General features: G+C 38.3%; 2 protein-coding genes across 7 annotated transcripts in view; both read right to left on the reverse strand.

Moving 5' to 3' along the window:
* LOC140504873 (NACHT, LRR and PYD domains-containing protein 3-like) overlaps positions 1-26,010 on the reverse strand; it is a 396,422-nt gene that overhangs the window by 189,710 nt on the left and 180,702 nt on the right. The window lies entirely within an intron of this gene.
* Positions 1-26,010, reverse strand: part of LOC140504874 (NACHT, LRR and PYD domains-containing protein 12-like) — a 66,947-nt gene that overhangs the window by 23,656 nt on the left and 17,281 nt on the right. For 2 of the 5 annotated variants that reach the window (XM_072610242.1, XM_072610241.1), the window contains 3 exons: positions 14,570-14,623; positions 4,973-5,131; positions 3,416-3,568 (listed from right to left, as the gene is read on the reverse strand). In XM_072610242.1, coding sequence (XP_072466343.1) covers positions 3,416-3,568; positions 4,973-5,131; positions 14,570-14,623 — 366 coding nt within the window. The remainder of the gene's footprint in view (positions 1-3,415; positions 3,569-4,972; positions 5,132-14,569; positions 14,624-26,010) is intronic. The other 3 variants (XM_072610245.1, XM_072610243.1, XM_072610244.1) reach the window with 2 other exon arrangements.

Raw genomic sequence — 26,010 nt, forward strand, 5'->3', positions numbered from 1 at the left:
TTTATTTATTTAATGCTATCACAATTAAATTACTAAGAATTATTTTACTGAGTTGAAAAGAGAAAAAAAAAAACAGTTCAAATATGCCAGAGCCACAATTGGAATCACACAAGTCTTAGCAATGGTGCCACTCAAAGTCTTGGAACACTATATGTTGAAGAGCAAATAAACTGGAACGGTAGCCAGAAAGGTTTCTCATACCCTGCAAAGTTAAGCAAAATCCTAAATGAAAAAAAAAAGACATTCAATGAATTGCCAGACTTTCAGGATTTTGTTGTAAAAAAAAATAAAACAAAACCTGAAATTAATGGAAAATTTGACATACACAATCCAAGAGAAATATAAGGTATACCTCAAAGAGTAACGAAAATGGACACAATAAGGACAGGTTATTCACTCTTTATATGAGGAGGTGTAAGATATATGTATAATACTTTTATGAATAATTGCATATTTTGAAAGAAAGGTTGGTGTAAATCTGAGTATGAGGCAATTCTAAAACATGGAACTGTTGAAGAAAAAGTAAAAAGAATCATTATCTTATATAAATTAGGTGCAAGAGGAGGAACTGCCACAGAGGAATTAGATGGAGGAGGAAGCCTGGTATTCAGGAACCCTATTCACATCATATTTGAGGTAAAGAGAGGACAATTTATACATTTGGAATTGAATAAAAGTCTTTTAAATTTATAAACAAAGAAGAGCATGTGGGAATAGGATAAAGGAGGGTACAGAAGGGCTTCTAGATTAGCAGAAATGCAATAAAGTGGGAATAACATATATTTGGAAGGCTATAAAAGTCTTCATTCAGACAGAATGAAAAAGATAAGATGAAGGGGTGGGGGAAAAAGATATGGGAGGGATCTTTGGGGGGTCTAAATTAAGTAATAGGAGGGCAAGGTAGTCAGTAGAAGTAAAGTAGAAGAGGCAGGAGGAATAGAAAAGAAGAGATATGCACAAATAGAAAGTAAAGTTCAGGAGTAAAATGTATTAGGGGAAGAAAACCAGGGGTATTAACCACGACTTCAGACAAAGATAAAGCTAAAATAGATTGACTCAAAAGACAAAAACAGGAAAACTGTACTATAGGTTAGCCACGTTCAATAATTTTACACTATTTAACATAACTAGAGTATAAGGTTGGAATATTGCTGTGGTGTAGGAAATGGTTAGTTGCATTTTAAGAAGTATAGAAAGAGTTGGAGTTATGAAGATGTTATCCACCCTCAGAGAAACAGAGGACAATTAAATATAGTGCAATCATGCATAGATACATATAAATGTATATTTCTACATATGAGTATGGTTATAAATATTTAAGTTTATGTATGTATAGACAAGTGTATGTATGTATGTATATATATATTAAGTGCTTCTGTGTGGTTTTACATGTATACATATCTACATATATGTGCATAAACATATGCAAATATATCATCACTTAATTGTACCTTTTGGGGTTGTAGGGGAGAACAAAGTCAAAAGTGCACAGGAGAGAGCAAAAGAAAACTTAGAAGGAAGCAAAGAAAAGATGGACAGCTCTGAACAAAATGTGTCGTATTTATTATATGGGCTTTCTTGAAATGGAAATCTATTGCCGTATATTTTGAATCCCCTCTTATGTACTACTGTGCATGGCAATGCTTATTTTTCTTTTCTTATTTGGTATTTAAGTTTATAATGTTTTCTTTTTCTTATTGTGCATTTAAGTTTTAGCATAAGTTTAAAATAAATTAATTTTTAAAAGATATGTACCTATGTGCATATGTATATAAACATGCATGCATACATACACTGTTTAAATGTAGAATTCTCTAAGAGAGGGGGGAAGGAGAAAGGAAAAGAAAAATAAATACACAGCAGAGAAAAAAGAAAACTTGGAAGGAAACGCAGAAAACCTGGGTTACTTTGAAAATAATGTCTAGGATCTATTACACAGGTTTTCATGATGATTACATCCTCTCATGTTCTACTATGTACATGGAAATATGCTTTTGTTCTTTTCTCATCTTGAAATTAGTTTAAAATGAATTTTAATTTAAAATTTGAAATGAATTTTAAACATTTTTTAAAAAACAAAAGAATAGGAAGAATTCAGAGAAATGTGGGGAGGGTTCTCTGAAGTGATATAGAATTCAAAAATCAGAATCAAGATACTGTGTACACATTCTTACAATAGTGTGACCAATAACAGCACTGAAAAGGCAGTTAAGATCATAGTAATTATAAAGACAAATATGAATGACTGAGAACTAATGATAAAACACATTTCTTCCTTAGTAGGAAGACTATGGAAGCAAAATGACATATATGCACACAGCCAGATACTGGTGCTGGTCATTTGGTTTTACTTATTGCTCATCTCAGTTTCAAGGGAGGGTTCTGTTGATGGGAGGAAGTTCAAGGAAAACAATTATGATACACAAACAAATGGGAGCAGTGAAACCTACAAATGAGAGGACATTGACAAAATGACTATCCCCTCCCTCTTCTTTACCACCAATGGATCTTTGCTTCATTTACTAAGCAGACTGATGAGACAGCAAGTCCAGAAAAGCATGAAGAATTCAAGAGGATGGGAAACAAATATAGCTTGGGGAAAAGAATCAATAACTTGAAGTAACTGAAGGTCAGTGACATGGAGGAGATCTGAAATGTTCTCTAGTGCTTTGAAAAGGACATAATGGTCTGTATGTTTAAGAAAGCCAGAACTTAGTTCTATATCAAGACAAATTTTCTGCCTCTGCAGTGTTCAAGCATAAAATGAACTGCCTGATAAGCTCCTCATTCCCCCATTGATCAGCAGTCCTCTAATGGGGAGGCAGAAGAATATATGGCAGGGATGTTGTTAGAGGATTCCTGCTCAGGGATGTGATGGAATGGATGAGTTTTGAGGTCTATGTCAACTTGGTGATTTTGTAATAGCTTTGAGAAACAAACATTTCCAGCCTGTGGAATCAGTGAATAAAGCAGGTCACAGCTTAATGAATTTATTCACTGAGTACAGCAGAATCTTTCCTCATCAAAACTTTGTTCTGTCTCTCCTCCAACCTTGCTCATCCTCCTCACTTTACAACTCAGCCCAAAACAAAGAAGACAAAACCTAAAAAAATTAAAAAAAAACACAGGGGCAGGCTTTGAGAGAGTAAAGTATTTACCAGGTGATAGTGCTGGAACTAAGGGATGCATCAGCTAGGTCTTTCAGAGATAACATGAGAAACTTCTGATCAAATCACTTTCTGGTCAATTTCTCAGAAGAAACAATAACTATAGCAATGAAAATGGATGAGATCTGGATTCCTAAAACTCCTAAAAAAAGGAGTTTCCAATCTCCCTCCCCAATTTGTGCTCCTCCTTCCCCCATTGACCACAAAACCTAAGATACTCACCCAAAAGAAATCTCATAGGAACTCACCTGAGCGTCTGTAGTTTACAATTCTGTTGTGCTAAGACACTATACAGAAGCTCCATTACACTCTGAATGTAAGGAAACCTGGGGAAGTTTTTCACGGTCTCAGACAAGAAAGAAGCCAGACCACAACGAAGATGTTTCTTCGAATAGGTTATTCTGAAGGACACAGAAAACCAGAGAGGATATAGTCAATTACATTCTCCAGGATTCATTTACTCCTGATTTGTCAGAAGGAAAGAGTTCAATCCCACAGCTCCTTTAGAATCATCATATTAATAAATCATCCTTTCCCCCTCAGCTCCCCATACATCCCTACATCTGTAACAGGGATGGGGATGGGGACAGAAAGGGGTTGGATTTATGGTTACACTAATATTGGCAAATTCCTGGTGAAGAAACCCAAAAATAACAAAATAATGAGTGAAGCAGCTTATTTATAAATGTAGACATAACATGGAAGAACAGAAAAATTGTCACAGAACAAGAATGCTACAAATGTCTCAGTATTGAAAAGGGGGAGAAGGTGTGTGCTTCAAGTAAGATGCCAGGATGCTTTACGTGCATTCCAAACAAAATTGTAGAATGTATTATTAAACGACATCCATAAATCAACTGTGTTAATTATGGGATTTCTTGAAAAGACAACAGTTTGTGTAAAAAGATATGGAGTCTGTGTGTATGTGTGTGTGTGTGAGTCTGTGTGTGTCTGTGTGTGTGTAAAATAAACTCAGTCTAAACGAACACGGTGACATAGAAAGCAAAACACAAAATTATAAGAGACAGGTAGTATCTACAATGGTGGAGGGGACATTCCTTCTCTATTTTATCGTGGTTCACTCACTCTCTGTTCTAGTCAAAGCAGATTACTAACTCTTCCCTGACCTTGCCATCCCTGCCTTTTCACAGGTTGAAGCCAGTGCCATGATGCATCAACACCTCCCCCACCTCTACCAACTCTTCCAGTGACACTACAGCAATTGTTAGAATGGAGATGACAGCTCTGCTTCTGCTCTTCTGGGGGACAATGTCCCTAATCTCCCAGAGGGCTGTGGAGATAGTGGGCTGAGCAGGCACTGATATTTCAGACTGTAATGGTGAGAAGCTGGGGTGAAGGAGTATGAAGGAGACCGTTCTCCATCAAAAGGGACCCTTACAATAGCCTTTATTCACTGAAATAGTGGTTCTTTTCCCCTATTATTTCCTATAAGAGCAATTCATCCTTTTCATACTAGAACTAAGCTCCTCTAAAAGAAGAAACATAGGGAGAACACAACATAACTTTTTATCAATTCATGGGGATAGATCAAGGAAAGGTCAGAAAAGTTTCAATGGGATATCAGAGGGAAGTGGATACTTCCCTGAATAAACTGGTCCCAAAAGCCTGGTGAAGAGAAGGGTTCATTGTGCAAAATTTCCAAGAGGAATAAATGTGGATAAAGCCTCCCCTGATCTGAGACAGGCACCCTGCAGTCACCCTCCCCAAATCAGTGTGGTTCTTCCTGCTTACTTTGTGACCTGTGCTCAGGAGGCTCTCAAGAGAAGACAGTTATATGGACTCACTCTAGTGTCTCTAGCTGAAAGTTCTCTTTTCCCAGGGTCTCACATGGCAGTTTCATCCCATCATCAACAAAGATAATATCACACAAGTGCAGGATTTTCAAACTGGGAGAAGAGAAGAGACACTCACAACATGAATAAGGAACCTTGAACCCCTCCAACCTGTAGGAGACATACAAACATAGGTTAAATGAATCATTTAATTCTCCAGGATTTCTTTCTTTCTTCTCTTTCTGGAAAACAGGTCACATTACACCACTGTAGTACTGCGTCAGGTTGGGCATACTCATGGAATTTTTTTATTTTGAAAAAATTTCCACTTGTAGCTTTTGTTTTGACAATACTTTCATTTCTACATATGTTTCCTCATCTGCTACTCCTAAAGCCATTCCTTATAACAAAGAAAAAAAGAGGGGAAAAAAATTTAGAAAAATCAGTTAACATATGAGGTAACTGATACTCTATGGAATACACATCCAAAGTGCTGCTGCTTCCACAAAGAAGAGAGGAAGGTATATTCTTATATCTTTTTGGGGGGGCAGTAATTGATCATTATAATACCACAAGATTAAGTTTTCATTTTTCTTTTATTCCCATTTATATTGTTGAAGTCAAAGTGTAAGCTGTATCCATCCTTCCCAATAACCTCTGAAACTGTCCATCTCACAAATTTTTTATGCCACAAGAGAATTCCATTAGAATTTGTTTAGTAATTTCTGACGTGAACGACACTTTCATTTCCAATTTTTGGCTACTAAAAAAAAGGGCTGCTATAAAAATTTTTGGATATTCCCTTTTTATATGATTTATTTGTTTTTGGAGTATAATTCCCGTAAAAGTATAGATGGGTCAAAGACTACACACATTTAAGGTTCCTTCTGGGCATATTTCAGACTGTTTTCCAGAAGGACAAAACCCATCACAACTCCTCCAAAGGCACTTTGATGTACCTGTCTTTCACAGACCCTATAATATTTGTCTTTTTCCTCTTATGCCATGTTTGCCAGTCTGACAAGTGCAAGGTAGAACCTCAAAATTGCTTTAATTTTCATTTTTGTAATTATTTGTGATTTGCAGAATTTTTACACTCATTTGTTATTTTTACTTTCACTCATTTCAAACATTTTTTTGATGATTGTTCTTACCTCCTTCCTTTGAAAAATTTCTTGATCATATATTTTACCATTTATTTATTAGGGAAGGGCTGTTAGTCACATAGATTTGAAACAGTTCCATATATATTATGAGCATGAGCACTTTATCAGAGACACTTAATGCAAATATTTTTCACAGTTATCTCTTTGCCTTTGAAATTTTTTGCTAAATTAGATGTGAGTAAAAAGTTTTTTTTTTAATTATTTTATTTGTTTTCAGTTTTCTACAATCACTTCCACATCTTAGATTTTTCCCCTCCCTCCCCCACTTTCTACCCTTTCTCCCCTCTCCCATCCCGAGATGACATGAAATATTATGTATGTTCTACACATACATTGTTATTAAATACAGTTTCAACTAAATCATGTTGCATAGAAGGATTAAAATGAATGGGAGAAACATAAAACAAGACATAACATGAGAGGAAATGGTCTGCTTCATTCTGTGATCCGGTTCCATAGTTCTTTATCTGGATGTGCAAGGCATTTTGCCACAAGATTCCATTGGGAATTTTTTGGGTCCTTGCATTGCTATAAAGGGCTAAGGTACCAGAAAAATTCCTCACACACAGTGGATGTTGCTGTGTACAAAGTTGTCCTAGTTCTGCTCTTTTCACTCAGCATCAGTTCATATAACTCCTTTTAGGCCTCTCAGAAGTCTTCTGTTAATCATTTCTTATGGCACAATAGTATTCCTTTAGGGCAGCTAGGTTGTACAGTGGATAGAGCACCAGTGCAGGAGTCAGGGGGACCTGAGTCAAATCCCACCTCAGACACTTGATGCTCACTAGCTCTGTGACTTTGGGCAAGTCATTTAACCCCAATTGCCTCATCCTGAGTCATGCCCAGTCATCCTGATGGATATCTGCTCACTGGATTCAGGTGGCTCTGGAGGAGAAGTGAGGCTGGTGACCTGCACAGCCCTCCTTCACTCAAAACAAAGTCAAGTGCAAGGCATGTCATTATTTATCTGATGGCATGGTCTTCTTCAGCAATGAATGAGGAACACACACACAGAGTACTCCATTACATTCATATACCACAACTTGTCCAGCCATCCCCCAATTGAGCATTCCAGAAAAGGAAGTGTCCCAGCAAGCCTGTGGCACGTCCCACCTCAGAAAACCAGCTGGAGGTCCTGAGATCCAGGGTAGTGGAGTAGACAAACACCAATACCAGGACCTCTCACGTGCCTTAACATAGCCAGAAGTGGCAGATTTTGTGCTTCAGTGCAGCTTTGCTGGTGTAGGCACCTTCTAGGGCCCAAATTGCCCCATAATCCAGTGCAGCTTCAGATGGGCATGCATCTCCAGCTGCCACACCTCCTTGTTTTCAAGCACATCCCAGAATGTGCAGTCTTCCAGCAGTTCTGCAGTACACTCTCAGGAAAACACAGAAAAATCCCATGTGGCCTCTGCACACACCACATACCAACACTAGACCTGAAGCTTAGCACCAGGTAAGCTGCCACAAACCTAATTATCCAGCACAAGAAGCTTGGGATAGTACCCCCTGTGTTCCAGCAGGAGAATTCAACTTAAAAAGCTAAGAAATAGGCAAACAACATGAAAAAGAGGCAGAAAAGAACAAGGATCATAAAGAATTGTTATGGTGACAGGGTGGATCAAAACACACTCAGAAAAGGATAACACTGTCAATGTACCTACAACTGAAATCTCAAAGGTAAATACAAATTGGTCCCAAGTTCAAAAAGCCTTCTTGAAAGAGCTCAAGAAGGATTTTTAAATCCCAATAAAAGAGGTAGAAGAAAAATTTCGGAAAGGAAATAAGAGATATGTAAGAGAAAGTCAACCCCTTGGAAAAGGACAGACAAAAATTGACTGAAGAAAACAACTCCTCAAAAAATACAATTGTCTGAATGGAAAAGGACATTAAAAAAATCGCTGAAGAGAAGACCTCCTTAAAAAAGTACAATTGGCCAAGTGGAAAACGAGGCACCTGAAAACTATCTAAAGAAAATGATATCTTAAAAATTAAAATTGGGGAAATGGAAGCTAATGACTGTACAGGATATCAAGAATCAGTCAAACAAAATCAAAAGACTGAAAAAAATAAACAATAATGTAAAATACCTCTTTGAAAAAACAGCTGATTTAGAAAACAAATTCAGGAAAGATAATTTAAAAATTCTTGGTGTACATGAAAGCCATGATCAAAAAAGAGAACCTGGAAAGAATCCTTCAAGAAATTCTTAAGGAAAAAAATCCTGAGGTAGTAAAACCAGACAGCAAAATAGTCATTGAAAGAATCTGCTGATCGCCTCCTAAAAGAAAGCCCAAAATGAAAAATCAGAAGAACATTGCAGTCAAATTCCAGAATTATCAGGCTAAGGAGAAAACATTGCAGCAGCAGAAAGAAACAATTCAAATATCATGGAACCAGGTTGAGCCAAGAGAGCAGAGTGAAAGCAGGGTCTCAGCCAAGATCTCTCACAAATTCATTCAGATAGCTCTAAAAAGTGAATTTATACAAATTTGAGAGTGGCAAAATCCACTAGGAAATAGAGTGTGACAGATTTTCATCCCAAAAGAATCTGGAAGATCAACGGGAAGAATCTGTGGTACCAGGCTTGGAGAGCACAGAATGTGCAGGTCTACACCCAATGACAATGGAGCATGAGTGGGCCCTGCTACACTGAATCACCAGTGCAGTGATGATTCCAAAACCTCTCAGCACAGGATGGGATTCTGGCAGAGCTGGGTGAGAGGGCCTGCAGCAACTGCAGCAGCTGCTCCTAAGGCTATCAGCCCAGAGACTAAATGTTTGAAAGTCACCTACTTAAACTTCTAGGTGCCAAGATGGCAAAGTACACCATAAATGCTCTCATCCCCCCTTACTCACCTTGAAACACACAGAGAATATTACCCCAGGAAAAATCCTGGATTACTGGAGCTAGCAGAAAGGGTACAGCACTTTTTTACCTTGGGAGGCTAAGGAGAACAAAGGGAAGGGAGCCTCCTGCTGTGCCTAAAGGGGACTAGGGCAGACCTAGAAGCATCCAGCAATCCCTGCCTCAGCAGATCAGCAGTAGATACTGACCCTCAGGAAAATGGAACTGGTAAACTCCAACACCAAGTTCTCAGGTGTGCCTTTCCACAGTCAGGGAAATCAGAAGAAACAAATGCTAATCTTCATCCACTAGCAGCTGTGCTGCAGTGCAGCTCTGGGAGAGGAGGAGGCCTCCAGCAGCCAAACCAATACTCCCCTATACCTCAAGCTCTGAGCTTCAGGGTAAACTCAAAAAGACTTCAGCTAGCTCCAGCTCAGCACCAGGTAAGGTGCAGCATTATATAGCTCTAGCTGACAGAACCAGAGGTCACAGCAGGCAAAACAAAGTAATGAGACCCATAGCCACAAGCACAAAAAGTGGGGGACAGAACCCCTGCAATGGCAATCACATTAAGATCTTTTGCTGTTGTTTTACTAAAAGGGCCTCTGAATAACAGGTTTGGGTAGGATCTTTCCCACCCATTAATGGGCCTACCCATTAAGGGGAATTTTATTAGGGAAGATGTGTAGGAATACCCACAGCTTTTGTTAATGAGGCACTGATTCTCAAGGGATGGGATGCCTTCTGTCTCTAAAAAAGGCATAAATACTCTCAGGGTGAGATTTTACTTTGGTGCTTAATTTTAGTAAGAAGGTTTGAATGCTAGAAGAGGACTCTGGGAAGCTGCTTTAAGGGGCCTGAAAGCTTTGAGAACCCAGATGTCATACTTCCCTCTTTGGTAACTGGTCAGAGAGCTGTGCCTGTCTGTTCAATTACACGCAGGCAGAAGAAGTCATGCCTGTAGATTACTTTGGTATTCAAGGTGTTGGCTCCCCTGAACTAGGTGAATGACACATGTGCTTGAAAAAAGGACTGATACATATGCTTGATAAAAGTGATTGTTAAATCCTCAAATATTGCCTTTCCTTTTAGGAATCTAGGTCTAACAACTTGTGGTAAAAGGTCCCCCTGTATCTGTTGAGGTACTTACTGAAAAAGCTGCCATGCCCCAGAAGCTGAGATCCACTTTAAAAGTCAGGAAAAAGTCAATCATAATGAACAAGAAGGAAACTACAAAAGCAAAGACCATAGAATCTTACTGTGGGGAAGGGAAGATCGAAATATGAACTCAGAAGAGGACAACACTGACACAACCCACATTTGAAACATCCAAAGGGAATACGGACTGGTCTCAAACCCAAAAAGCATTTTGGAAGAGCTCAGGGAGGTTACTAAAAGCCAAATGAGAGAGGCAGAAGAATATCTGACCAATACTTTTAAAAATAAAGTGCAAAAAATGGAAAAAAAAATCACTGAAGAAAACAAATTTTTAAAAAGTAAAACTAGTGAAATGGATAAGGAAGCACAAAACCTAAGTGGAGAAAATAACTCCTTGAAAAAAAAATTGGCCAAATGGATAAGGAGATACAAAAGCTAGCTAAAAAAATAATAATTCATTAAAAATTAGCATTGAACAAGTAGAAACTGATGACTCTATGAGGCATCAAGAATCAGTCAAACAAAATCTAAAGAATGACAAAATAGAAGAAAATGTAAAATATCTCATTGGAAACACTGGCAGGGAAAACAGATTCAGAAGAGAAAATCTAAGAAGCATTGGTCTACTGGAAAGCCATGATGAAAAAAAAAGAAACGTGGATAGCATCTTCCTAGAAATCGTCAAGTAAAATTGCCCCAAGGTCCTAGAACAAGAGGGTAGAATAATTATCAAAAGAATCCACTGATCCCCTCCTGAAAGAGATCCCAAAATGAAAAATCAAAAAATGTTGCTGCCAAATTCCAGAATTATCAGGTCAAGGAGAAAATACTGCAAGCAGCCAAAATGAAACAACTCAAATATCACAGCACCACAGTCAGGGTCACACAGGACCTTGCAGTTTCTACATTAAAAGATCAAAGGAAACAGAGTATGATAATCCATAAGATAAAGAGGCTTGGACTGAAACAAAGGATCAACTACCCAGGAAAACTGATCCTAATCATTCAGGTAAGGTTATGGAAATTCAGTGAAATAAGGGACTTCCAGACCTTCCTGATGAAAAGGTTGGAGGTCAAAGAAAAATTTGATTTTCAAATACAACACTCAAGGGAGGCATAAAAAAGGGGGAAAAATCTTGTTATTCCATAAGAGCAAACCATTTATATCCCTATATGGGAGGATAATACTTGTTAATCTAGAGAATGATATATTTATTGTGACATTTAAAAGGGATACACATAGACAGAGGATGTGGGTATAAATTAACTGATGTGATAATAAAAAAAACCTAATTGAGGGGTACAAAGGGATTGCAATGGTAGAAGAAGAAAGGAGGAAACAGAAAAGGGTAAATTACATCACATGAAGAGGCACAAAAATATATTAGAGAGAAAGAAGGGAGGGAAAAGAGCATTGTTTGAGGTTTACTCTCATCAGGTTTGGTTCAAGGTGGGAACAGCATATTCTGTTAAGTATAGAAATATAACTTGCCCTACAAGCACTAGGAGGGAAAGGGGAAAGAAAAGGAGGGGGTGGTTAGAAGGGAGGGAAGAAGTAGTAAGGGAAAAAGGGAAAAAGGTGAGGGAAGCTGATAAAAGGGAGGGAAAATTGAGGGAGGTGGTGGTCAAAAGCAAACCTCTTGTGGAAAGAAAGAGAAGGGAGAAATTAAATCATTAATGGGGGAGGGGAGGGAATAGGATTGAGAGAAAGACACAGATAGTAATCATAACGGTGAATGCAAATGGAATGAACTCTCCCATCAAATGGAGGCTGATAGCAATCCGACAATATGTTGTTTACAAGAAACACATTTGAATCAGGGGAGTACACATAGGGTAAAGGTAAAAGACTAGAGTAGAATATATTATGCTTCTGCTGAAGTAAAACAAAAAAGCAGGGGTAGCTATCCTAATCTCAAACAAAGCAAAAGCAAAAATAGATCTAATCAAAAGAGAAAAGGAAGGAAACTATATCCTGCTAAAAGGTACCACAGACAATGAAGTAATATCACTACTAACAGATATGCATGAAGTGGAATAGCATCCAAATTTTTTTTCCTTTAACGTGTGCACTTTTATTTGAACTGGTCTTAAGTCAGTGCACAGGTAAAGCTGCTCTCCTCCCCCAAGTACTGGCATCAATCTCATAAAACTCTAAGGGAGACTGTGAAGTCTTCATTCACATCTATGTTGGTGGCAGGGAGGGAATTTAGGGGGCCATTCAATATGGCTGACAATTTAAAAAAGGAACAAGTATTAAGGCAGAAGATACAAAAAGTTTTTTTAAAGGATTACATTAATTTACATGTAAAGCAATACTAGTACCTTCTCCCCTCCCCCCTTCCCATCTGGATTTGTTACTTTTCTGGAGCTAATTACTCTGCAACAATGCATTATACAACATTTGGAATGACTATTAAAGAAACCACACAAATGTACAATCAAGAGTCCTGAAGATGCACTGGAGAACTTTGGGGATGTTTGCCTCCAACATACTTACACTGTTCATCACCTTCATCATTCCAGTTTTTAAATCCTGAGTCAAGCACCAAAAAAAACAAAAGAAAACAAAAACAAATAAGGCCATGCCAATCTCCTCTCTTTTTTTGGGCAATTATCATGTCACACCCTTTTGACAAAAAAATAAACTCAAAAAACCACACAGTCCATTTAGAAGCATTTGTGGTGGACAATGGAAACCCAGATTCATCACATTCTTGTTTGCTGATCCACATCTGCTGGAAGGTGGAAAGAGACGCCAGGATGGAGCCTCCAATCCAGACAGAGTATTTGTGCTCAGGTGGGGCAATGATCTTCATTTTCATTGTGCTGGGAGCTAGGGCTCTAGCTCTCCTTCGGCATCCTGGCGGCAATGCCTGGGTACATGGTGTACCACCTGACAATACAGTATTTGCATACAAATCCTTACGGATGTCAACATCACACTTCATGACTGAGTTGAAGATAGTTTCATGGATTCAACAGAATTCCATACCTAAGAAAGATGGCTGGAAGAGAGCTTCTGGGCACCAGAACCTCGCATTGACAATGGTGATAATCTGACCATCAGGGAGCTCATAGCTCTTTTCCAGAGAGGAGCTAGATGCAGCAGTAGCCATCTCCTGCTCAAAGTCTTGGGTGATGTAACACAGCTTCTCCTTGAAGTCATGCACGATTTCCCTCTCTGCTGTGGTAGTGAAACCGTACCTTCTCTCAGTCAGGATCTTCATGAGGTAGTCTGTCAGATCACAGCCAGCCAGATCCAGACAGAGGATGGCATGGGAAAGGGCATAACTTTCATAGATGGGTACAGTGTGGGTCATACCATCACCAGCGTCCATCACAATATCAGGGGTACGACCACAGGCATACAGGGACAGCACAACCTGGATGGCAACATACATGGCTGGGGTGTTGAAGGTCTCAAACATAACCTGAGTCATCTTTTCTCTGTTAGCTTTGGGGTTCAGGGGGGCTTCTGTGAGCAGCACACGGTGCTCTTCAGGGGCCCTCAGAGCTCATTGTAGAAAGTATGATGCCAAATCTTCTCCATGTCATCCTAATTGGTGACAATATCATGTTCAATGGGGTACTTCAGGGTCAGAATACCTCTCTTGCTCTGGGCCTCATCCCCCACATAGCTGTCTTTCTGACCCATACCCACCATCACACCCTAATGTCTGGGGCACCCAACAATGGAATGGAAGATGGCCCGAGGGGCATCGTCTCTGGCAAAGCCAGCTTTGCACATTCCGGAGCTATTGTCAACAACGAGAGCAGCAATATCATCACCCATGGCAAACTTTGAAGTGGCTGGTTTAAACCCTTAAGAGAGAGAGGAGGTGGTGCTGCACCTGGAGGCAGGTGGGAGGTGTGTACACATTGGGTGGGAGAGCTCACAGCTCTAGCATCCAAATTCTTAAAGAAGTTAAGGGAATTACTGGAAAAAAATACACAGCAAAACTATACTAGTGGGGGAACTCAAACTCCCCCCTCTCTGAACTTGATAAATCTAACGTCAAAGAAAGAAGTTAAGGAGATGAAGAGAATTTCAGAAAAGGTAGAAATGGCAGACCTCTGGAGAAAAATGAATGGGTATGGAAAGGAATATACTTTTTCCTCATGGTACACACATAAAAATTGACCATGTACTAAAGAATAAAAACCTCACAATTCTGTGCAGAAAGGCAGAAATATTCAAATTCAGATCATGATACAATAAAAACTATATGTAATAAAGGGCTAAGGAAAGATAGGCTAAAAATAAATCATAAACTAAATAATCTAATCCTAAAGAATGAATGTGCTAAACAACAAATCACAAAAATAATCAGTAACTTCGTTCAAGAGAATGACAATAATGAGACAACATAAAAAAAATTACAGGAAGCAATGAAAGCAGTTCTTAGGGGAAGTTTCCTATCTCTAAATACTTACATGAGTAAAATTGAGAAAGAGGAGATCAATAACTTGGGCATGCAACTAAAAAGGCTAGAAAAAGAACAAACAGAAATTTCCTAATTAAATACCACATTAGAAAAACTGAAAACCAAGGGAGATGTTAATAAAGTTGAAATTAAGAAAACTATTGAACTAATAAATGAAACTCAGAACAGGTTTTATGAAAAAAAGAATAAAATTGATAAAATTTTACTTAATATGATTTTTAAAAAGAAGAAAATCAAATTACCAGTATCAAAAATGAAAAAAGTGAATTCACCCCGAATGGAGTAGAAATTAAAACAATAATTAGGAATTATTTTGCCAAATTGTATGCCCATACATCTGACAATCTTAGTCAAATAGGTGAATATTTACAAAAATATAAATTGTCCAGATTAACAGAAGAGGAAGGAAAATACCTAAATAATAACATATCAGAAAATGATACCAAATAAGACATCCATAAACTCCCCAGAAAGAAATCTCCAGGGACAGATAAATTCACATGCAAATTCTATGAAACATTTGAAGAACAATTAATTCCAATACTATATAGAATATTTGGGAAAATAGGCAAAGGAGACCTACTAAATTCTTTTTTGTTTGTTTTTGTTTTTAATATATAATTTACTTATTTTTAGTTCTGAATATTCACTTCCACATGAATTTGAATTCAAAATTTTCTACCCACCACTCACTCCCCCACCCCAGGACAGCATACCCCACTCCACCTCTTCCTTGAGTCTACCCTCCATTCTATTACCCCCCCTTTACATCTTCTCCCCATCTATCTTGATGTGCAGCAAAATAGATTCCTTTACCTCATTGCCTGCACAACATATTTTCCAGTTGCATGCTAAAACAATTTTTAATATGCGTTATTAAAGCTATGTGTTCCATATTTTCTCCCTTCTTCCCTCATCACCCTCCCTCATTAAGAAAATAAGTAATTCAATATAGGTCATACATGTGTAGTCATGAAAAACACTTCCATAATAGTTAAGTTGTAAAAGACTAGTAACATTTCCCTCTCCCCTATCCTGCCCTCCCTTTATTACATTCTCTCCCTTGACCTGTCCTCCCACTACTTCACCATCTTGGCTCCTCCTCCATGGCCTTTTATTACATGTAATTTTTATTGCATTGTGATCTGAGAAGGATGAATTGATTATCTCTGCCTTTCTGCACTGGATTGTGAGGTTTATATGTCCTAGTACATGGTCAATTTTTGTATATGTACCATGTACTGCTGAGAAAAAGGTATATTCCTTTCTATTCCCATTCAATTTTCTCCAGAGATCTATCATATCTACCTTATCCAGAGTTTTATTTACCTCCTTAACCTTTTCTTGTTTATTTTGAGGGTAGATTTATCAAGTTCAGAGAGGAGAAGTTTGAGGTCCCTCACTACTATAGTTTTGCTGTCAATTTCTTCCTTCAACTCCCCCAGCCTCTCCTCTAGCAATTTGGATGCTATACCACTTGGAGCATACATGTTTAGTAATGATATGGCTGCATTGTCTATGGTGACTTTTAGCAGGATATAGTTTCCTTCCTTATCTCTTTTGATTAGATCTATTTCTGCTTTTGCTTTGTCTGAGATTAGGATTGCTACTCCTGCTTTTCTTACATCAGCTGAAGCACAATATATTCTGCTCCAGCCTTTGACCTTTATCCTGTGTGTATCCCCCCATTTCAGATGTATTTCTGCTAAACAACATATTGTTGGCTTATGGCTTTTAATCCATTCTACTATCCATCTCCATTTTATGGGAGAGTTCATTCCATTCACATTCACAGTTATGATTACAATCTGGGTGTTTCCCTCCATCCTCTTTCCCACTGTTTGTACTTTTAGCTCTCCCGTCTCCCTTCCCCTCCTCAATAGCTCTCACTTTTCACCACCACCTCCTGAAGCCTTCTCTTCCTTCTTTTAGCCCCCTTCACTTTACACCCCTTTACCCTTACTGCTTCTTCCTTCCTTTTAGCTTCCCCTCCCCTTTCTTCCCCCTTCCCCTCCTACTGCCTATAGAGCTAGTTAGATTTACATGCTCAAGTTGATTGTTCCCTCCTTGAACCAAATCAGATGAAAGTACCTCTCAAACAATGCTCATCTCTTTCCCCTCTTTCTCTGTACTATAATTTTGTACTTCTTCCTGGGATATAATTTACCATTTTCTATTTCCTCCTTTGCACACCTCCTGTTACAATCCCTTTGCATGCTTAAATCAAATTTTTAACATATCATTTACTTCATACCCTTTCCCTCTACATATATCCCTTTTATATTTCATAATTGATTCACAATTCTCAAGATTAACAGATATCATCATCCCTTATAGGGAGGTAAACAGTTTGTCCAATGTGAGTAACAAATTCCTCCCCTCTTTACCTTTTTATCCCTCCCTTGAGACCTGCATTTGAAGATCGAATTTTCTATTAAGTTCTGGAGTTTTTGTCAGGAAGGTCTGGAAATCCCTTATTTCCTTGAATAACCATCTCCTTGCCGGAAATGTGATGCTGAACTTTGCTGGGTAGTTGATCCTTGGTTGTAGTCCCAGTTCCTTTGCCTTACTTAATATTGGATACCAGTTTCTTTGATCTTTTAATGTAGAAGCTGCAAGGTCCTGTGTGATCCTTACAGTAGCTCCTCGATATTTGAATGGTTTTTTTCTGGCTGCCTGTAGTATTTTCTCCTTCCCTTCATAATTCTGAAGTTTGGCAATGATATTTCTTAGGGTTTTGAGTTTGGGATCCCTTTCAGGAAGTGAATGGTGGATTCTTTTGATGACTATTTTGCCTTATGGATCTAGCACTTCTGGGCAGTTTTCCTTAATGATTTCCTGGAAGATATTGTCCAGACTCTTTTTTCTGGCTTTTCTGGCTTTCTGGCAAGCCAACAATTCTTAAATTATCTCTCCTGGATCCATTTTCCATGTCAGTTATTTTTCCAATTAGATATTTTACATTTTCTTCTACCTTTTCATTCTTTAGATTTTGTTTGACTGATTCTTGCTGTCTCATAGAGTCATCAGTTTCTACTTGCCAGTTCTAATTTTTATCAAGTTGTTTTTTTCAGTTAACTTTTGCATCTCCTTTTCCATCTGTCCAATTGTTTCTTTTAAAGAGTTATTTTCTCTAGTTAATTTTTGTACTTTCTTTTCCATTTGTTCAATTTTCCAAGTTTTGAGCTTCCTTTTCCATTTGTTCAATTTACCTTTTTAAAGAGATGTTCTCATCATTGAATACTTTTTTCATACTTTTAAAATCATTGGCCAATTTTTCTTCTATTTCTTTCTTCACCTGTTCCAGGAGAGCTGTTTGTGCTTGCGAGCAGTTCATAGTCCCTTCTGAAGTTTCAGGTGGAAGTACAGTGTCACTACTGACCTCTTTGATGTTTGTGTTTTGGTCTTTTTCTCCATAGAAAGTTTCTATGGTTTTTTCACCCTTTTTTTGCTTTTCTTGTTCATGGTGGTGGTGATTGTGTGTTGTGGCTTCTGCTTCTTTCAGTTAGAAGCTGCTGAACTTGGTGTTGAGATGACTTGTGTGAAAAAGATAAGAGCAGGTGTCTTTTTATTTTTTTGTTTTCTTTTTCCCCTATCAGCCCTGGGGTTAGCTTGTTAAAGATAACTCCACCTGGGGAAGGGGTGGTCTGGTCATGGGAGATCTCCTCAGCTGAGCTGAGGCAAAGGCAAGCTCAGGGGATAGTGATCCCAGCTGCCCTATTGTCTTCCCATTTCCCCTGAAATTCTGAGGCACACCTAGATCCTAGTGCAAGTTACCACCCCTCCTGAGGCTCCTCTCCTAGCACTGAGGATCGTCTGTGTCCTAGTACAAGTTTCTACCACCCTGGAGCCCCTCGTCTTCTGGTTCACCTCTGTCACAGTAGAAGTAATCTCCCTTAGCTATTTTCCTAGCCTCAGGTGTTATGAGACTATTTACCCCTTTTGCTGCTACCAGTGATGAAGGATTTTTCTAGAGAAATATTGTATGGTTCTTTTCAGGTTATCAAGGGGGGCAGGAGAGAGCATTTATTGATCACTCCACCATCCTGGTTCCCAGTAGCTCAAGTAGGTGACTTACAGATGTTTAATCTGCGGGCTGAATGTCTCAGGAGCTGCTGCGGCTGATATCTGGTGCTCGGTGGCTGTCACTCGATCGGCTCTGTTGGTCTCTCACCCTGGGCTGCTGCTCCACCTTTCCACCTGCTGCTGTCTCAAGTCTCTCTAGGGCCCTCCAGCTCTGCTGCACTGCACACACTGCACTGTGCACTGTGGGCTTACCCCTGAAGAAAAGATCTTTCCCATGGACCTTCCCATCTGTCCTGGGCTGAGAATCTGCCACAGTATATCTCCTATTCTGCACCTCCAAAATTTGGTCAGATTCTTTTTTTAGAGGTATCTGAAGGAGTTTGTAAAAGAGCTTAGCTGAGTTATTGCTCTCACTCTGCCATCTTGGCTCTGCCCTATACTCAGTTTTGCTACGGAACTGATTCGTGGTTTTAATCCTATCTCCTTTCACCTTGGAAATATCATGTATTAAGCCCTTCAATACCTATGTGTAGAAGCTGCAAGATCCTGTGTAATGCTGATTGTATTTCTACAATACCTAAATTGTTTCTTTCTGGCTGCTTGCAATATTTTCTCCTTGACATATAAACTCTGAAATTTGTCCACAATATTCCTAGGAATTTTTCTTTTCAGAATCTCTTTCAAGAGGTGACTGTTGAATTTTTTCCATTTCTGTTTTACCCTTTGGTTCTAGAATATCAGGGAAGTTTTCCTTGATAATTTCTTGGAAGATGACTAGGCTTTTTTATTTTTTTATCATGGTTTTCAGATAGATCAATAATTTTTAAATTATCTCTCCTGTATCTATGTTCCACGTCAATCAGGTATTTCACATTGTCTTTTCTTTTTTCCATTCTCTTGCTTTTGTTTCATAATTTCTTGGTTTCTCATAAAGTCATTTGCTTCCATCTGCTCCATTCTAATTTTTAAACAACTGTTTTCTTCAGGGAGCTTCTGAACCTCTTTTTCCATCTGACCAGTTCTGCCTTTTAAAGCACTGTTCTCCTCATTGACTTTTTGGACCTCTTTTGCATTTGGGTTAGTCTATTTTTTTTTACCCCTACCACCAATCTGCCCTCCCTTCTAACATCCCTCCCTTCCCCATCCCCATCTTCTCTTTTCTCCTGTAGGGCAAGATAAATTTCTATGCCCCCTTACCTGTATTTCTTATTTCCCAGTTGTATGCAAGAACAATACTCAACAGTTGCTCCTAAAACTTTGAGTTCCAGCTTCTCCTCCTTCCTCCCTCCCCACTCATCCCTGTTGAGTGGGCAAGTAATTCAATACAGGCTATATATATGTAGTTCTGGAAATGACTTCAATAATAGTCATGTTGTGTAAGACTAACTATATTTCCCTCTATCCTATTCTGCCCCCAATTCTTCCATTCTCTCTTTTTACCTTGTCCCTCCCCAAAAGTATTGATTTTCAATGCCTCCCTCCTCCCATTGCCCTCCCTTCCATCATCCCCCCCACCCTGCTTATCCTCTTCTCCCCACTTTTCTGTATTGTAATATAGATTTTCATATGAAAATGAGTATGCATTTTATTCCTTCCTTGAGGCGAATGTGCTGAGAGTAAGCTTCACGTATTCCCTTTCACCTCTTCCCTTTTTCCCTCCAGTGAAAAGTCTATTTCTTGCCTCTTTTATGAGAGAAAATTTGCCCTAATCCATTTCTCCCCTTCTCCTCCCAATATATTCCTCTCTCACCCCGTAATGGTACTTTTTTAGATATGATCTCTTCCTATTCAACTCACCCTGTACTCTCTGTCTCTCTCACTCTGTGTGTTTGTGTGTGTGTGTGTGTCTTGTGTGTGTGTGTATGAATGTGTATGTAATCCCAGCAACTACCCAGATACTTAAAAAAGTTTCAGGAGTTACAAATATTGTCTTTCTATATAGGAATGTAAACAGTTCAATTTTAGTAAGTCCCTTATGATTTCTCTTTCCTGTTTACCTTTTCTTGCTTCTCTTGATTCTTGTATTTGAAAGTCAAATTTTCTCTTCAGCTCTGGTCTTTTCATCAAGAATGCTTGAATGGCCTCTATTTCATTGAATGACCATTTTTTCCCCTGAAGTATTATACTCAGTTTTGTTAGGTAGGTGATTCTTGGTTTTAATCTCAGTTCCTTTGACTTCCAGATTATCATATTCCATGCCCTTCAATCCCTTAATATAGAAGCTGCCAAATCCTGTGTTATCCTGATTGTATTTCCACAATACTTGAATTGCTTCTTTCCAGCTGCTTGCAATATTTTCTGCTTGACCTGGGAACTTTGAAATTTGGCCACAATATTCCTAGGAGGTTTTGTTTGTTTGTTTGTTTGTTTTTTAGATCTCTTTCAGGAGGTGATCGGTGGATTCATTCAATATTTACTTTGAACTCTGGTTCTAGAATATCAGGGCAGCTTTCCTTGATAATTTCATAAAAGAAAATGTCTAGGGTCTTTTTCTGATCATGGCTTTCAGGTAGTCACATAATTTTTAAATTGTTTCTCCTGGATCTATTTTCCAGGTCAGTTGTTTATCCAATAAGATGTTTCACATTATCTTCCATTTTTTCATTCCTTTGATTTTGTTTTGTGATTTCTTGGTTTCTCATAAAGTCATTATGTTGGGGTCCCCTAGACCATTTACGGGAACCCCTGACCCCGACCCAAGGCTCTTGTCCAGCAAGAGGCCTTGATATCGTGAGTAATGCAATGGGGCGGGAGACAAAGGTGGTGAAGACTCCGTTTTATTCATCTAATTCACATGCATATATAGTCTAACCTACGTACATTCCTAATTACGTAGGACCTATCACCTATCACCTTTCCTTACATGGGTGTCTTCTCCACTGGACATCCGGAGCCAGGACAAAGAACTGCCACGTTGCAAACAAGGACGAGACCCTTCCTCCTGAATCCATCTAGTTCCACCCCTACTGACAAGAACCTAGGTTATCTAGGCAGGCTCTCAGTGTGGCATCCTGAAATGGGTAGGGGTCGGCTCTAACTCATCCCGTTACACATTAGCCTCCATCTATTCCATTCTAATTTTTAAACAACTATTTTCTTCAGTGAGCTTTGAACCTCCTTTTCCATTTGGCTAATTCTGCTTTTTAAAGCTTTCTTCTTCTCATTGGTTTTTTTCAACCTCTTCTGCCAATTGAGTTTGCCTATTTTTCAAGGTGTTAGTTTCTTCAGCATTTTTTTGGGTCTCTTTTAGCAAGTTGTTGACTTGCTTTTCATGATTTTCTTGCATCTTCTCTCATTTCTCTTCCCAACTTTTCCTCCACCTCTCTTACTTGTTTTAAAAAATCCTTTTTAAGTTCTCCCATGGCTGGAGACCATCACATATTTTTTTTTGGAAGCTTTGAGTGAAGAAGCCTTTACCTTGCTGTCTTCTTCTAACTGTATGCTTTGCTCTTGCTCAGCTGAAACGATGGAAGAAAACACATTTTCACCAAGAAAGTAACCTTCTGTAGACTTATTTTTCCTCATTTTGGGTATTTTCCAGTCTGTTACTTGACTACTGAGTCCTCTGTCAAATGGAAGGTATACTAACCTAGGTTCAGAGGTTTTGTGCAACTATTCTCTGAGATATCTCTAATGACCTGTAAGTTCTCAGTTCCTCCAAGGTGGTACAATGAAGGGAGAGGAATTTATTCCTCTTCTGCTCTGAGTTCTGGACTCTGAGCAACCAAAAGCACTGCTTTCTGACCTAGAACTCTCAGTAGGATTCTCTATCCATAGCTTCCACCAGCTCAACCACACCAGTGCTCCTCCTCACCCCAGGACTGCCACTCAAGACAGAGACCCAGATCAGTGACTCATTTTCCCCAGCATCTGTTGGCCAAAAGCTCAAGAAACAGCTGCTGCTGTGTCAGAGGCTGCAACCACCCTGGAACTGGAAATGAGGTTGACCAGGTGCCCTCTCACCGATGTGAAAGAGTTTTCTTACTGAACTTTGCAGCTGTCTTTAGAGTTTGTGGGTTCAGAAATCTGGAAACCACAGCAGCTGCCCATTACTTAGTGCTCTGAAGCCTGCTCCACTTCCATCAGGGCTACATGGGCCACACTCTACTCCAAGTCCAGTGGAACAGATGTTTCTTGCTGGCCTTCCAGGCTGTCTTAGGCTGGCAATCTGTCTCACTCTGTCATTTTGTAGCTTCTGCTGCTCTAGAACTTGTTTGGAGTCATTTTTATGGTTTTTTAAAGGCACATCCATCTTTCTACTCTACCATCTTGGTGCTACCCCTCAAAAAAATTTCTTCTTATGATAAAAATACGGTGCTGATAACTAAACAAGAAAGAGCCAAAACAAAGAAAGGAAATTATAGATCAATTTCCCTAATGTATATAGATGCAAAAATTTTAAATAAGATATTAGCAAAAACATTATAGCAAATTGTCATGAGAATAACACACTTTGATCAGATAGGATTTATACCAGAAATACAGGTCTGGTTCCATATGAGGAAAACTATCAGCATAACTGATCACATCAAAAACAAAATGAACAGAAATCATATGATTATTTCAACAGATGCAGAAAAAGCTGTCCATAGGAATAAAGGGAACTTTTCATAAAATAATAAGCAGTATCTATCTAAAACCTTCAGCAAGCATTATATGCAATGGGGATAAGCTAGATGCATTCCCAATAAGATCAGGGGTGAAACAAGGTTGTCCACTATCACCACTATTATTCAATATGGTACTAGAAATGTTAGCTGTAGCAATTAGACAAGATAAAGATATTCAAGGAATAAGAATAGCCAAAGAAGAAACTAAGTTATCACTCTTTGCAGATGATATGATGATTTACCTAGAGAATCCCAGAGATTCAAGTAAAAAATTACTTGAATTAATAAACAACTTTGGCAAAGTTGCAGGTTACAAAATAAACCCACACAAATCTTCTGCGTTCCTATATATTAGCAACAAAGTCCAACAGCAAGAGATAGAAAGAGAAATCCCATTTAAAGCTAGGGTAGACAATATAAAATACTTAGGAGTCTACCTGCCAAAACAAACCCAGGGATTAGATGAACACAATTATAAGACACTTTTTGCACAAATAAAGTCAGATTTAAGTAAGTGGAAAAACATTAGTTGCTCATGGGTAGGTCGTGCTAATATAATAAAAATGACAATTCTACCTAAATTAATATACTTATTTAGTGCCATACCAATTAAACTATCAGACAATTACTTTCTAGAGCTGGATAAAATAATATCAAAATTCATTTGGAAAAACAAAAGGTCCAGAATTTCAAAGGGACTAATGAAAAGAAATGCTTGGGAAGGTGGCCTAGCGCTACCAGACCTCAAATTGTACTATAAAGCAGCAATTATCAAAACCACTTGGTATTGGCTAAGAAACAGAGAGGTTGACAAGTGGAATAGACTTGGCACTCAAGATGCAGTAGGCAAGGAATATAGCAACCTTCTGTCTGACAAACCCAAGGGCCCCAGCTTCTGGGATAAGAACTCATTGTTTGACAAAAATTGCTGGGAAAACTGGATAACAGTGTGGCGGAAATTAGGCATAGACCCATACCTGACACCGTACACAAAAATAAAGTCCAAATGGGTACATGATTTAGGTATAAAGATTGATACCATGAATAAACTGGAGAAGCAAGGAATAGTGTATTTATCAGATCTATGGAGAAGGGAAGAATTCTTTACTAAAGGAGAGATAGAAAGCATTATGAAATGAAAAATGGATAACTTTGATTACATTAAACTGAGTTTTTGCACAACCAAACCCAATGCAACCAAAATCCGGAGGGATGTAGTAAATTGGGAAAGAATTTTTACAGCTAAGCTTGGGGATAAAGGCCTCATTTCTAGAATATATAGAGAACTGACCCAAATGTATAATCATACAAGCCATTCCCCAATTGATAAATGGTCAAAGGATATGAACAGGCAATTTTCAGAGGAAGAAATTAAAGCTATCTATAATCAAATGAAAAAATGCTCTAAATCACAATTGATTAGAGAGATGCAAATCAAAACAACTCTGAGGTACCACATCACACCTATAAGATTGGCAAACATGACAGAACAAGAAAATGATAAATGCTGGAGAGGATGTGGGAGAGTTGGAACACTAATTCATTATTGGTGGAGCTGCGAGCGCATTCAACCATTCTGGAGAGCAAGTTGGAACTATGCCCAAAGGGCTACAAAAATGTGCATACCCTTTGACCCAGCAATATCGCTACTAGGACTATATCCCCAAGAGATCATAAAAATGGGAAAGGGTCCCACATGTACAAAAATATTTATAGCAGCTCTCTATGTAGTTGCCAAAAACTGGAAGTCAAGGGGATGTCCATCAATTGGGGAATGGCTGAACAAATTATGGTATATGAATGTAATGGAGTACTATTGTGCCATAAGAAATGATGAACAAGAAGACTTCAGAGAGGCCTGGAAGGACTTGTATGACCTGATGCTGAGTGAAAGGAGCAGAACCAGGAGAACTTTGTGCACAGCAATGACCACAGTGTGTGAGAGTTTTTTCTGGTAGACTTGGAATTTTGTAATAACGCAAAGACTTCTTCTAAAAAAAAAAGAAAGAAAGAAAGAAAAAGCTGTTCACAAAATATGACATCGATTCGTATTGAAAACACTAGAGATTTTGGGAATAAATTGAGCTTTCCTTAAAATAATTAAAATCTACACAAAACAATCAGCAAGCATTATATGCAATGGGGATAAGCTAGATGCATTTCCAATAACATCAGGAATGAAACAAGGATGTCCATTAAACCCACTGTCATTCCATATGGTGCTAAAAATGTTAGCTTTAGCAAAAAGAGAAGAAAAAGAAATTGAAAGAATTAGAAGAGAATAAGTTATCATTCTTTGCAGATGACATGATGACATAGTTGGAGAATCCTAAAGAATCATATAAAAAATCTACTTGAAACAATAAGCAACTTTAGTAAAGTTTAAAATAAATTTATGTAAATATAAAATATATAATTTATTAAACATATTCAAATTATCAGCAATTCTATACATTACTTAAAAAGCTCAACAGGGAGAGATGGAAAAAGATATCCCATTTAAAGTTACCATGCACATTATAAAATATTTGTAAGTCTACTGGTCTAAAAGCACGGGGATTATATGAACACAATTACAAAATACTTTTCACTCAAATAAAGGTAGATCTAAACAATTGGGAAAACATCAGTTGCTCGTGGATAAGCAAGCTAAAATAATAAGAATGACAATTCTACTTAAATTAATTTCAGTGCCATACCAATCAAACTATCAGATAATTATTTTCTAGAGCTAGAAAAAACAATATCGAAATACATCTGAAAGAACAAAAGATCCACAATAACAAAGGAACTA

This window comes from Notamacropus eugenii, chromosome 5, assembly GCF_028372415.1.
Source record: "Notamacropus eugenii isolate mMacEug1 chromosome 5, mMacEug1.pri_v2, whole genome shotgun sequence".
Lineage (NCBI taxonomy): Eukaryota > Metazoa > Chordata > Mammalia > Diprotodontia > Macropodidae > Notamacropus > Notamacropus eugenii.